Source organism: Pan troglodytes, chromosome 23 (genome assembly GCF_028858775.2).
Source record: "Pan troglodytes isolate AG18354 chromosome 23, NHGRI_mPanTro3-v2.0_pri, whole genome shotgun sequence".
NCBI lineage: Eukaryota > Metazoa > Chordata > Mammalia > Primates > Hominidae > Pan > Pan troglodytes.
The window spans coordinates 27,389,801-27,404,151 of NC_086016.1; the positions used below are offsets into that span (position 1 = coordinate 27,389,801).

The 14,351-nt window shown below is 55.5% G+C and overlaps 1 protein-coding gene and 1 long non-coding RNA gene across 2 annotated transcripts in view; one reads left to right on the plus strand and one right to left on the minus strand.

The window, feature by feature from the left end:
• Window positions 1–1,155: 1,155 nt before the first annotated feature.
• LRP5L (LDL receptor related protein 5 like) overlaps window positions 1,156–14,351 on the minus strand; it is a 69,867-nt gene continuing 56,671 nt past the window's right edge. The window contains 6 exon segments of the mRNA XM_054675959.2: window positions 1,156–1,370; window positions 1,373–1,549; window positions 1,552–1,575; window positions 4,272–4,488; window positions 6,931–7,102; window positions 9,671–10,067. Coding sequence (XP_054531934.1) covers window positions 1,156–1,370; window positions 1,373–1,549; window positions 1,552–1,575; window positions 4,272–4,488; window positions 6,931–7,102; window positions 9,671–10,067 — 1,202 coding nt within the window.
• On the plus strand, window positions 10,239–11,293 carry LOC134809743 (uncharacterized). The gene is made up of 2 exons (XR_010156212.1): window positions 10,239–10,434; window positions 10,670–11,293. It is a non-coding gene; the product is annotated as an uncharacterized LOC134809743 (long non-coding RNA).

The following is a 14,351-nucleotide window of genomic DNA, read 5'->3' on the forward strand; positions in this document are numbered from 1 at the left end:
TATTTCATCAGGTGGCCATTTGTACTCCATCAAATTTTCTGCTGGATAGTAACTAAAGCCAAGATCTTGACTTGAAGTTTCACAACTATTAGAACTACCTCCTGAGCCCATTCACCTTCTTTTGGATGGCTGAGTCCCATCATTTGAAGTATCTTCATTATCATCCTTCCGGGACTGTGCTCCGGGGCTGGCTGGGTCACTGTCGCAGGCACGCAGCGGGGACAGCTCAGCCCCAATTCCTGCCGCCATTGCCTCCGCCTTCTCCTGGTGGCTGCTGGGACCCCCCCACACCGCCCCCTCCTCCCAGGGGCGGGACCTGCCCGCCTGCCGGCGGGCAGCCACCACCATGGCTGCAGCCTGCACACCAGGTCGCCCAAGACTGGGAGGGTGCCTGGTGCAGGCCGGAGGCTGCCGAGCTCCACTTCAGCCCCACCGCCACCTCCTCAGCGCCACTGTCCCCCACAGCTGCGCCACTGGCTTCAGCGCCACGGTGACTCCCTTCAGCCCCTTCGCTCGCCTCAGCCCCGGGGCCGCCTGGCTCCCCACGCCCGGCATTGTACTCGGCCACAGCTCCCCCTAGCTCGCAGCGTGCCCCTAAACCCTTCTTTAGAAGGCAAAAAGTCTTTCTAGGCCAGGTACGGTGGCTCACGCCTGTAATCCCACCACTTTGTGAGGCCGAGGCGGGCAGATCACCTGAGGTCAAGAGTTCAAGACCAGCCTGGCCAACATGGTGAAACCCTGTCTCTACTAAAAAAAACTAGCTGGGTGTGGTTGCATATGCCTGTAAACCCAGCTACTTAGGAGGCTGAGGCAGGAGAATCGCTTTAACCTGGGAGGTGGAGGTTGCGGTGAGCCGAGATCATGCTACTGCACACTCCACCCTGGGCGACACAGCAAGACTCCATCTCAAAAAAAAACAAAAAAAAACAAAGGTCTTCCTGTATTTGTCCTGGATGTTTATATTTGCACTATAAATGAAGAAAGAGTGCTAAGCAAACGGGCACTGGAAAGACAGCGGGTGGGGTGTCTGAAGTCAAGCTCAACAGACAACAGACATTTCACATTCACACAAGCATTTCACAAAAGCCGTCATGTGTGTCTACCGGATTTGCTCATTATAATCATCTATTTTTGTTTAAATAGGCTTGCTAATATTTAATTAGCTTGAATTGTGTTACAATAAATATTATAGTGCTTTAAGAAAAATGTCTGAAACCTGAGGCAGGTACAGAGGCAAGGTTTTCCCATATAGGCTGCACGTGTGCATGTTCGGGCCCACGCTACCTTCAGGCTGATGTCTGTCCAGTAGATGTGGTTGCTGGACACATCAAAGTCCAGGGCCGAGGCCTCCCTGACGCCGAGAGCAGGACAGCCACATCGTTGTTGTTGGTCTCGAGGGAGATCCTGTGGATGGCGGCTCTGCTGGTGAAGACCAAGAAGGCCTTGGGCATGATGCAGGTCTTCATGTCACTCAGCAGTTCCAGGCCCTAGATGGGGCAGCCAAACCGGGTTGTGTGGGGTGTGAAGCAGCACAGGTGGCTGCACCCCCATTCCTGTCCGCATGCGGGTTGGTTCCTGGAAGCGAACACACAGGCTCCGATCTAAACACCAACAGCCCAGCAGGGAAAGGGGTGCAGCCAAGCCACATAATGAATGCCACCGTGAACCGCACAGCTCAGGGGTGCCAAGCTCAGGACTCACCCCCAGGTAGGGTTCGACTTCACGGCTGGGTTGGGCTGTGATTATCATTCCCATGGCCAGGCTCAACGCTCAAACACACACGTACCTTTTACCTCAAAGACAGGATGTGCCAAAAGCTGCAACATGCACAGCTTTATTCCAGCCACACGTCAAACAGGGACAGTAGCTGGGCGTGGTGGGAGAACACCTGGCAATGGCAACCAAGTTCTCCCCTGGTACGGCCACGGGTCAGTATCAGTAACAGCAGTTCGGGCTCTGACCGGACCTTGTCAGGCTCCAGGCGCTGATCCCAGGGAGTCAACCTGTGAGAACTTACTCCATCCACCTTGGAGTTAGGAGCTGTTCTCATCCCCGTTTCTCATTCGAGGAAACTAAAGTGCAGAGAGGCTGCTGAAGGGAGCATGTTAAGGAAGTCAGGGAGCAGCTCAGCGAGAATGCCAGCCTGGTGGTCCAGCCTCCTGGCCTGTGCTCCGACCCAGGAAGAACACGGTAACGCCTTGGGGCAGGGACTGGGTAAGTCACCCCCTGGGGTCTCGGCTCCTGAGACTCCCACCTAGGCCCTTCTTCCGATTCACAGACATTCCCAGCAACCTTGAAAACTCACGTTCACCCAGCATGGCCAAAGCTGCCTCTTTTTCACACAGTACAGAGAGTGTTCATTTATTTTTGGCCAGTCTGTTAATCTCACTCATCAACCGAAGTGCTGTTAAAACTGGCTTTAATTTAGTGTTAAATATTTAAGCCAAAAAAAGAATCCTTTTGTTCATCTCCTTTAGTAAACCATGGGGTGAGAGGGGAGGGGAAAGAAGCCCAATTTCTCAGCTTTAAATCACAGCCCCATGGATGCACCCTTTTGTCTTATCTCTAGGGATTATTTTTTGTTCTTTGAACAATCACTCACAGTGGGTCAGTCTCACCTTCCATGGTGGATAGTGAATGCTTTTTTTTTTTTTTTTTTTTTGAGACAGGTTCTCACTCTGTCACCCAGGCTGGAGTGCAGTGGCATGATCTCTGCTCACTGCAACCTCTGCCTCCAGGCTCAGGGATCCTGCCACCTCAGCCTCCTAAGTAGGTGGGACCACAGGCACATGCCACTACGCCCGGCTAATTGTTTGTAATTTTTTTTTTTTTTTAGTAGAGATGAGGTCTCTCTCTGTTGCCCAGGAGAGACACTCTCAAATTCCTGGGCTCAAGTGATCCTCTTGCCTCAGCCTTCCAAAGTGCTGGGATTTCAGGCGTGAGCCACTGCACCTGGCATTCATGCATTTTTTTTTTTTTTTTTTTTGAGACAGGGTCTCACTCTATTGCCCAGATGGAGGTCAGTGGCGCAGTACTGGCTCACTATAACCTCTGCCTCCTGAGTTCAAGTGATTCTCCTGCCTCAGCCTCCCAAATAGCTGGGATTACAGGTGCGTGACACCACATCCGACTAATTTTTTTTTTTTGTACTTTGAGTAGACACGGGGTTTCACCATGTTGGCTAGGCTGGTCTCAAACTCCTGACCTCAAGTAATCTGCCTGCCTCAGCCTCCCAAAGTGGTGGGATTTCAGGTGTGAGCCACTGCCCCTGGCATGAATGAGTTTTTAAGGAGGCTGGGAAAACTAAATTCGTAGATTCCATCCCCTTTATGAGGACCACAGGGTGCGATGAAGGCTGTGACGGAAGCACTCACTGCTCCTGGGGTCGCCCGCACTGCCTCAGCTCCAGGCCTCTGCGGGGCTGTCCTTTCTGCCCCAACCTGCTCCCTCAATTCCCAGCTCCCTCGTATTTTAAAGCCAGGGATCTAACATCACAGCTAACATCACATGCACCCGACGGGGAGCAAAGCCAACCTGGGCATCTCATCCAGGATTGCAGGCAATGCAGCAGCAAGCATCACGTCCTCTATCCTCTCATCCTTCATCAGCAAAGATTTACTGAGTGCTTCTGACACACAGGGGCAGCGCAGGACCCCAGGCCCCAGCGGGACACAGAGCCCCTGCCCGTGAGCCCCAGGCCCATCCCTGCTGCACCTGGATGCTGCTCTCTCCAGTGTAACTCTATCGCCTTTTTAGGAAGAGACAAATCATAGTGCCAAACAACAACCTCCTCGGGGAACGTTCTGCAGATCCTGGCTTTCAGGTGAAAGGTGCGCGTGTGTTGGCCACAGGGGCAACAAGCATAGCCCAGCCCAGGCAGACCCAGGAGTGAGTCTTGAGCTCGGTACCCGTGAGTTGTGCGGCTCTGCCTCCACTCCCCAGTTTGAGTGAGGCAAAGGACTGCATTCAGACGGGGTCACTCTGGGCACGAAGGCTCCCAGCCGGGGCCAGGCACACAGCAGGTGCTCAACAAATGTTAGCCACTTTCTAACCATTGTTACTGATACTCCTAGTCCATAACCATTCCCTAATCAGCACCCTTGGTCCCTTCCCATCTATCCTTAGCCAGATACCTTCACCTTTCCTATCCTGCCCTTCCCCAGGGCAGGGCACCCCAGCTCAACACTTATGCCCAGGTTTGGACTCGTCACTTCTTCCTCATGCAAGTCTGCAGCTGAGCAACGGCTTGGGGCCCACCCCCCTGGACTCACCGACGACCTTGTCCACGTTCACAGCTTTGAGCCCCATCAGGTCGGGCAGCTGGTCAATGATGACGTCCCGGTTGGCCTTGACTTTGTGTACCCGCGTGATGCTGTGGCGCTGCCAGTCGGTCCAGTAGATGAAGTCCCCCAGCAGGGTGAACCTGAAAATGTGTGGGAGCTTGTCCTTCAGGAGGGTCTGCCTCTTCATCTCATCGACACTGATCACCTGCAGGATGGCAAAGATACAGGTCTGGATGGGCCAGGGCCACGCCAACGAGAGCCAACCCTGACCCTGCCTCGGGCCTGAGCTGCCCCAAACAAGACGGGTTCAACACCCAGGAGCCTCAACTTCACCTGCACCTCGCCAGGTACTGTAAAACGCCAGGTATCACGGCTCTCCAGGGGTGCTGGATAAATGACGTTTTCTTTTCTTTTCTTTTTTTTTGAGATTCTGAGACAGTCTCGCCCTGTTGCCCAGGCCGGAGTGTAGTGGTGAGATCTCAGCTCACTGCAACCTCCACCTCCTGGGTTCAAGCGATTCTCCTGCCTCAGCCTCCCAAGTAGCTGGGACTACAGGCGCCTGCCACCATACCCGGCGAATTTTTGTATTTTTAGTAGAGAAGGGGGGGTTTCACCATGTTGGTCCAGGCTGGTCTTGGAACTCCTAACCTCAGGTGATCTGCCTGCCTCAGCCTCCCAAAGTACTGGGATTACAGGCGTGAGCCACTGTCCCTGGCCGGAATTGTTCACTTTAAAATGGTTAAAATAATCAATTTTGTGCTATGTTTATTTTATCACAATAAAAAAAATCATTGGGCTTGGTGTGGTGGCTTATGCCTGTCATCCCAGCACTTTGGGAGGCCAAGGCAGGTGGATCACTTGTGCCTCAGGAGTTTGAGATCAGCTTGGGCACCATGGCGAACCCCCATCTCTACAAAAAAAAATATGCAAAAACTAGCTGGATATGGTGGTGTGTGTCTGTAGTCCCAGCTACTCAGAAGCTGAGGCAGAAGGATCACCTGAGCCCAAGGAGATGGAGGCTGCAGGGAGCCGTGATTGCGCCACTGCACTCGAGCCTGGGCAACTGAGTGAGACCCTGTCTCAAGAAAACCACTGCTGCAACAGTACACGGAACAACGCCTGTCACAGGCCTGGCGTGCCACAGACACGTGAGTCCCTGACCTGCTCCCATAGGTAGGGAGGGATGCATGAAGGCAAATCATCCTCAGCAGCCCAGAAACATGGGCCTTGCCAAAAAAAAAAAAAAACAAAACCCAACATTTACAAGGAGCTCCAACAGGAAATGGCCACATCTGCAGCTTCTAGAGTTTTTGTGGGAGGGGCATCCACTCAGCCCTTTCCATCCCTGGGTTCCCCACCCTGAAGGTGCTGAGGCTCCTCCCGCTCAGAAGCAGGGTCTGAAATCCTGCAACACAGACACACACTCGTGTTCTCCATCCCACCCTCCCCTGCAAGCTGCCTGGTTCGGGCCTCCCCTGGGAGCCCTGAGGAGAGCAAAGGTGACCCCGATGGTGACATCAACAAGGACTGATGAGGCTCAGGAAAATCCTTCAGAAGTTGCTGGAAACAAAGGGAGGCAACTACCCCGAGAAGAGGCACCAATGTCACCTCGATGGGTGACAATGTGCAATGGGGACACATGTAACTAACATATTACTGGCACCAAGAGCACCTCAAAAAACTGCTCAATAGAGGCAAGGCACGGTGGCTCACGCCTGTAATCCCAGCACTCTGGGAGGCTGAGGCGGGTGGATCACTTGAGGTCAAGAGTTCCAGAACAGCCTGGCCAAATGGTGAAACCCCGTCTCTACTAAAAATGTAAAAATTAGCCGAGTGTGGTGGCATGCGCCTGTAATCCCAGCTACTCGGGAGGCCGAGGCAGGAGAATCGCTAGCACCCAGGAGGCGGAGATTGCAGTGAGCTGAGATCGTGCCACTGCACTCCAGCCTGGACAACTACAACAACAACAAAAGCTCAATAGAGGCTCCACAGGTGAGCAAAAAGCAAGCTGCCAAAGCACGCCCACAGGACAAGGCCACTGAAATCCAACCACAGTGGCAGGGCAGGGCTGCACCCAGCATAGGGAGAAGAGACAGACATCCACAGAAAAACAAAACTGTCTTCAACTGCTTGGGAACGAATCAACAAACTCAGGCCAGCGGCTGCCTCTGGCTTCAATGACACTCATGTTTTATGTCTTAAGTGGGGGCAGTGGATATGTTATTAATTTTTTGTCTTAATTTTGTATTGTTTGTGAAATAGTTTAAGACTCACAGTAAGTGGCAAAAGCAGTGCAGAGGTTTCCCGTGTCCCCTTTACCCAGGCTGGCCTTAAACTCTTGGGCTCCAGCGATCCTCCCACCTCAGTCTCCAAGTAGCTGTGACTACAGGCGCCTGGCCCAATGACATCTTACGTAACCACAGGACGTTGTATAGCGCTACCCTCTCAAGGCGTTTTTGTCAGAAAGTATTGTAACTACTTTTTCAAGCATTCCACTTGGCCAAATAGCAGAGCACAGGCACCCATTGGTGCCTTCGCGATACGTATGTCAGGCTGCAGGGGGTGGCCGGGCCTGGCCTCTTAGGAGCCCAGGGACAGCCGGGCAGGGCCAGGCCTCCTGGATCAAATACCTCCATGGGAGCCTCACCTCGATCTTGTCTGTCTTGGCATCTCCCCAGTACAGCTTCCCTTCCTGCAGGTCCAGGGCCAGGCCGTTGGGCCACCCAAGGGAAGCACTGACCAGCACGCGCAGCTCCTGCCTGTCCAGGTTGGCACGCTTGATTTCAGGGTTCTCTCCCCAGTCTATCCAGTACATGAGGCTGGAGAAGAAGCAGAAGTCCATGACCCCATGCATCTGTCTAGTTTCTGTGGCATCCCCACTGCTAAGAGCAAGGCCCGTCCCCAAGCCGGCCCCCATCACATGGCTAAATGTTGGGGTCAGTAAATATTGGCATTGGTAAATGCTGGTGTCGGTAAATGTCGGTGTCGGTAAATGTCGGTGTCGGTAAATGTCAGTATTGGTAAATGTCGGTGTTGGTAAATGTCAGTGTTGCTAAATGTCAGTACTGGTAAATGTCGGCGTTGGTAAATGTCAGTATCAGTAGATGCCAGTGTCAGATGTCAGTGTTGGTAAATGTCGGTGTTGGTCAATATCGGTGTTGGTAAATGTTGGTGTCGGTAATTGTCAGTGTTGGTCAATGTAAATGTTGGTGTTGGTAGATGCTGGTGTCAGTAAGTGCTGGAGGACTGAGCATGCCAGCGGCAAGCCCAGTGACCAGAGTCCCTGGGGGCTCCCCTGGGACAGTGGTGCCCACTTCCACCCTGTGCAGGCTTCACTGCACCAGCCCTTGGGACTCTGAGGGGCCAGGAGCTCATCTCCCATCTCAAACGTCAGTGGATAGCAATGACCCTGCCCAGGGTCTAGGGCAGCCTCATGTCTGACTGGTGGGCTGAAGAAGCTCGATACCCAGAGGGAGGAAGGGACAGAGCGGAATCTTCTGCATACAGCTGAAGGGCTCCCCTGTACAAAGGACAGGTGACTTGTTCCCTGTGGCCCCCCAAGGAGGGAACACAGATCCTGGGGTGGCAGCTCAGGGGTGGAGGTTCTGGGGCCTCAGGTCACAGCCTCTGCTTCAGCTGTGTCTGACCCAGCCGGCCAGCCCCTCTGCCTCCCACTTCCAGCTCGGTGCCCCTCCCTGGACCCCACGACCTCACACGTCAGACTGCCAAGCCCCATTTCCCTGGGATCCTCAGACTCATGAAACCAGGGCTAGGAGTGACCTTGGAGTCGGCTTCCCTGTCCCTTCCTCTTTCACAGATGAGGACACTGAGGCCCATGGAGGCAGTGACTTGACCAAGCTCCTGACCTCAGGGCCATGTTCCCTTCACTGCAGCTGGCAACCAGTTCCTGTGCCTCCTCTTGCTAAAGCCCTGGGGGACCCCACTTCCTACCATCATCCGCCCTCCTCGGGGCACAACCCAGCCCGTCAGCCACTGACATGGAGCAGCTCTCTTCCACGTGCCGCCATGCCCTGGGGTCCATGGAGGGCTGCTTGGGCCCCACCATCTGCCTACTGTGCTCCTGCTGCCTGCTGCCTGACATGCTGGCTTCTAGACACCAGTTCACTTGCAGGAAAAGCTCCCCAGCCAGCACACTGGTAACCCCCAGGGCCGGGCCATGAGCGCAGGCTTCATAGCCTGTAAATCCTCTGCCCGCTGGGTGCCCTGGGCAAGTCACTTCACCTTCTGAGCTTCGGGTCCCAGGGCCATGAACCTGGAAACACACCTGGTGCCTACTAAGTGCTCCACAGAGAGCGGCACTGCTACTGACCTCCCAGCTCCTCCGGGACTTCCCATCGGCACCCCCAGCTCCACTGCACCTCCTCCCTCAGGGTCTGCCCATTTAGTGTTCTGGGTTATGAGCCCCCAGGAAGACCCCTGGCTACAGCAATCTGAGCCGCTGTTGGGGGGTCTCAGAAATGCTCCCCAACCAACCGACAAACTCTCTGCTTTCACAGACTTCTACGCTGGAAAGCTGGAGCCATGCTGCCAGCCCCACACCTGCCACCTCCTGCTGTGTGACCCTGGCCAAGTCCCTGAGCATCTCTGGGGTTCACTGTCCTCAACTGTATAACTACCTACCCTCCTGGATGAAAAGACCCATGGTGTGCAAAGTGTTAAAAGAGGCCTGGCCTGGCCAGGCATGGTGGCTCATGCCTGTAATCCCAGCACTTTCGGAGGCCAAGGCAGGTGGATCACCTGAGGTCAGGAGTTCGAGACCAGCCTGGCCAACATGGAGAAACCCCATCTCTAGCAAAAACACAAAAATTAGCCAGACACAGTGGCAGGCACCTGTAATCCCAGCTACTTGGGAGGCTGAGGCAGGAGAATCGCTTGAGCCCGGAAGGCAGAGGTTGCAGTGAGCCAAGATCGTGCCATTGCATTCCAGTCTGGGCGACAGAGTGAGACACCATCTCAAAAAAAAAAAAAAGGCCTGGCCTGTACTGTGGTCAGTGTCACAGAGGCTGCCCTTACTACCACTACTGTCGTCCTGGAAATCACCCAGGTGGACTGTTCCATTCTACAGATCAGGAAGCTGAAGTTAGGGGAAGAAAGGGCTCACTCCAGGTCTCCAGGGCTTTCTATGCATGGACCCAGCAGCAGCACCGGACCACCTGGGTACTTGTTAGAAACCCAAGTCCTCAGCCCTGCCCTGGAGCTCCTGAATCAGCACTCTGGGGATGGGGCCCAGCCGCTGGTGTTTTAACAAGCCCTCCTCCAGGTTCTGATGCAAGACAGTGTTCCAGAATGACTGGTCCAGGTCAAGCTCCCTCTTGCCTCTGCTTGGCCTGGCCCTGGCTCCAGGCCCCAGCCCCCACCTGTCTTACCCCATCTCGGGATGCAGTGCAATGGCACGGGGCTCGTCCATGTCCTCTGACACCAGGATCTTGTGGGAGGTGCCGCTGAGGCGCGTCACCTCGATGTGTTCTGTGCCCATGTGGGTCCAGTAGAGGCTTCGGGCCACCCAGTTGACTGCGATGCCATCGGGGTCGTTGATCTTGGTGTTGATCAGCGTCTGCGCCCCAGACCCATCCAGGTATGCCCTGCGGATGGCCCACACCTCGTCATCCGTCCAGTAGACGTGGCCCTCCATTGGGTCATAGTTCATGGCGATGGCATGCTGGATGTCGTCCACCTACAGCACGATGTCGGTGAAGTCCGGTGTGTCCAGCGAGATCCTCCATTGGTCCGTCTACTGGGCCAGCAGCAGTACCTTCTCGGCTCCTGTGGAGACAGGTGCAGTGGGGTCAGGGGCCTGCAGCAGGCACACCTGGGGTGGGCCAGGCAAGGGAAAAACTCAGCCAGGTCCCCAGGGCTCTCCTTGCAAAGGCTGGTAATGTTAGGTGACACGCACCCGGCCCATGCTACATGGTCACTTGTTCATCCTCATGACAGGTCTGGGAGGCTGGCACTGTTTTCTCATTTTATAGATGAGAGAACTGAGGCACAGAGAGGTTATGCACCCAGCTGAGAGCCACACAGCCAGGCCATCAGGCTTCAACCGCGGGATGGGAGCTGCCTCACAGTCCACCTTGTCTTCTGCCAGCCCCTCTCCTGGCCACACACCAGCCCCAACCACAAGTCCCACCAGGTACCGAGCTGAAGACCCACCTGCTGGCCGTGCTGCTCAGCGTCCCCAGCACACCCACCCCACCTGGCAGGGGCTCACCCTTCCCGCCCAGCTGAACGCCACCTCATCCCTGAAGCTCTCTCCCTCCCCTCCACCACCAAGGGCAGCTTCAGGTCCCAGGACCGTGCCTGGGGGGGCTCCTAGGCAGGACCAGACGTACCCATCAAGTAAATCACCCTCTTTACTCACTGCCCAGATGCTCCCGGGTCACCGAGATGAAGGGAAACCCTGGTTCCGAAGCCCAGGGGCACCTAGAGCTAACACAGAGTTTTGTGGCCACTTGACACACCAGGCAACACAGGTGCAAGATAAGAAACACCTCCAGGGCATGCGTTCTGGTCACGGCTAGACCCAGGGCCCTGGCTCCTTGGATGGGGCTCCACCGTGGCCTCCACACAGCTAGGCCATCAGAATGTAGCGATGACCCCCAGTAACTCAGACCTGGTTTCTAAACAGGGTCCCACAGAGAACAGGTAAGGCACTGTTCACGCACTTCCAACTGCGTTTCAGAACCACCCCATGAAGCAACCACCCCACAGCCACCTGGGTCTCTGCTGCACCCCAGGCCCAAGCCTGCTGGTGGCTAAGCAGGTTGAGGCCAAGCCTCTCCAAGCATGGGTGGACAGGCTTCAGGGTGGCACTTACGCAGGTGGATGAGGGGAGAGCCTGGTCCTCTCAGGATGTCCCTGCAGACAGGCTGGACACAGCTGGGGACAGGAGGATGCTGAGGTGATTCTGGTCTCAAAAACCCCCTCTCTAGCTGAGGGAAAGATTTGCCAGACCTCAAGATTCGCACATATTAAATCCCCAAGGAAAGTTCTCTGCTCTGGGCATCTGTGCCTTGCCAAACTCACCAGCGTGGCCTGACAGCGTACGGCCGGCACAAGAGAGGCTCGACTCAGGCTCTCTCGGCAGCCACAGCAACACTCGAGAGAGCAGCTGAGCAGCAGGGCCCAGGGATCAGCTGTGGACGGGGTCCTGCTGCTCAGGCCCAGCAGCATGTAAACCCAAAGACCCCTCACCACCCACTCCACAGGACACATGGAGACCCCCCAAGCTTTCACCCATGGCCCTCCAGTGGGCTAAGTTTGGGGGGCAGGGGCGGTTACAGGATTCTCTTATGAACCCCCTGTGGCCCACCTTCTACATGCTCCTGACCCCCAGGGCCCGGGGATCCACACACAGCGGCATCAGCATTTCTGATTGTGTCCTATGACCCCCCCAGTTGGGATTTTTCAGAGCTTCCTGCAGAAGTTGCACGTGGAGACCCATGCAGACTCGGGGCCCCCAGGGTGCCCCATAACCCTGAGACGGATCCTTCTGAGGCTGCTGGGGTCAGGATGTGGCTCCCTCCCCGAGTTAGGGCATTGTTCACTCATTTGTTCCAGACCTTTCTGGTTTCAAGGATGCACAGAGCCAAGGTCAGGGTCAGAGACCCCCCTCAACATCATGTGGCCATGCCCCCACAGTCACAATCTGCATGGGGGCCCGGGGCTGAGCCAGCCCAGAGCATCCCTCATGCCCTGGCCCCTAGACCTGGCCCTGCAGCCAACTGCCAGGTCTCCTGAGTGCCCTACCAGGCTGCAGCCTTCAAACAACAGTAGCCCCCTGCGCCCAGGCTCTGGCTGTTGCCAGGAGGAATGCAGAGACCTGAAGAGCTGTTCCAGGATCCCGGCGTCCAGCATTTCAAGGAAGGACAGGAGCCCCTTCTGAATCCTGCTCCAAGCCCCATAGTGCATAATCCGATTCATCCACTAGAGGGCGCCCAGGTGATGGTGACAGCGGCACACGCCCAGGGCTAGGGAAACCGAGGCAGGCAGGCTGGGGACAGTGAGGTGGAGGCAGCACTCAGAAAGTGCCCCAACTGCCTGGCTACAATGGAAATCTCTGAGAGCCAAATTCAGATCTGGTCAGAGGCGTCTGATTTGGTGTGTATTGGTAGGGGGAGGAGGATCTCTGAATTTCAACAAGTTTTCTCCCTCTAGGCTCCACTCCCAAAATGTTCTGTTGACATTGGACCTGTCCTTCAAGGCCCAGGTCACACGGCACCGCCGCCTCCTCAGGGAAGCTGTTCCTCCCCACACCCCGGTGGATGGCTGTCCCGTACCCCCAGTCTGCCCCATGGCCAAGGCACCACCCCTACTGGCTCACTGGGGTCCTGGCAGAAGCCCTCTGCTCTCCACAGCCCCTAGCACAGCCCCACGTCCACAGCAGCGCTACATCCAGGGATGAGCAGGGAGAATCTGAGACCGAAACCTCTGGGGCCTGCCCGTGCTGGGTGACCTCGGGCAGGTTCCTGCCCCTCTCTGGGCCTGTCTCCTCATCCACAGTGAATAACAGCCAGGGCTGATGGTGCCTGAGTCCCTGTCTAGCTATGACTTAGAGGGGACCATAGACTCCAAGAAGGGTCCCTGCTTAATCAGCCACAGTGGGGAGATCACAGTCCTGGAAGTCCTCCAGGGCTTGGCTGGGAAGAGCCCTGTCCACACGGTGTCTACAGAACTTTCCAACGAGACGAATCACGCTTGACCTCAGCAGTGTGTCCATCATGGCCCCAAAGAGAACGCCAGTGCCAGACAGAAACCGGCATTTGATCCCAAAACACATTCCAAGCCTGCCTTGCTAGCTAGTTCCCTCCGTCGTCCTAAGAAATCACGAAAGTAGGCTAGGTGCAGTGGCTCACACCTATAATCCCAGCACTTTGGGAGGCCTAGGCAGGTGGATCACCTGAGGTCAAGAGTTCAAGACCAGCCTGGCCAACATGGCAAAACCCTACTAAAAATACAAAACTATGCTGGGCTTGGTGGCGCACTCCTGTAACCCCAGCTACTTGGGAGGCTGAGGCAGGAGAATCACTTGAACCCAGGAGGCAGAGGTTGCAGTAAGCTGAGATCGCGCCACTACACTCCAGCCTGTGCACTGGAGTGAGACTCCGTCTCAAAAAAAAAAAAAATCATTAAAGAACACAATTTTCACACACTACCCCTCGACCTATGAGGATGCCCCATCCTACTGACAAGGACCCCAATGCTCAGAGAGGGTAGGCTCCTGGCCCAAGGACACACAGCTGCAAGAGGAAAGCTCACTTCACTTCGCTTCCTCAAACACTTCAATCCCAGGAACCAGCACATCCAGGAAGCGCGTTTGTCACTTGATGCCTGGCTGCCTCCATCATCCCACCAGTATCTCTGTAGGAACCTACTTCAGGCCAGGCCCTGGACCAGCTGCTAGGGAAGCAGAGGTGGATGAAACAGACTTGGGATCTGCCCTCAGGATGCCCTTGGGGTCACAGGGCAGAGACCTTAGGTGAACGACACCATCCGTGAATACGCAGCCACAAACTGTACTGTGAAGGCAGGCTAGGGTTATGGGGTACGTGCAGGGGACCTGCTGAGATTGAGAGGTCTGTTCTCCAGCTCAAGAGCCTCTGGGATTTAGGTAGCTGTCACCATGTGGCAGGTTCTGGCGGGGCGTCCCAAATGGGCCTAGAACCTTCAGGGACTGAGCACACCCAGCCCTAGCCCTCTGTTAACTAGGTCAGCAAAGGGCCTCCAGTTCCACCATCAGGAACCCATTCTCGGCATCCCATCCAATTACTTAGGAATAAATCAAACCTCTGTGGTGAAGCAGTCCTTTCACTGCTGGGATGAATCTGTAGGTGTTCGTTTACTGACTCCAGGGAGGAGTCTCTGACACGCCTCAGGCTGCAAGGCCCCTGAGGTTTTTGAATTTTGCAGAGATTGTGACACCTGGGAGAGAGCCAGGACCCAACCTATTTGCCTGAAGGTCTGAGTGAGCTGTGAGCAGTACAGAGGTGACCCCAGTGTGGTGGGGACTCTGTCCAGCCAGGCTGGCAGGGAGCAGCTGCAGAGAGAGTC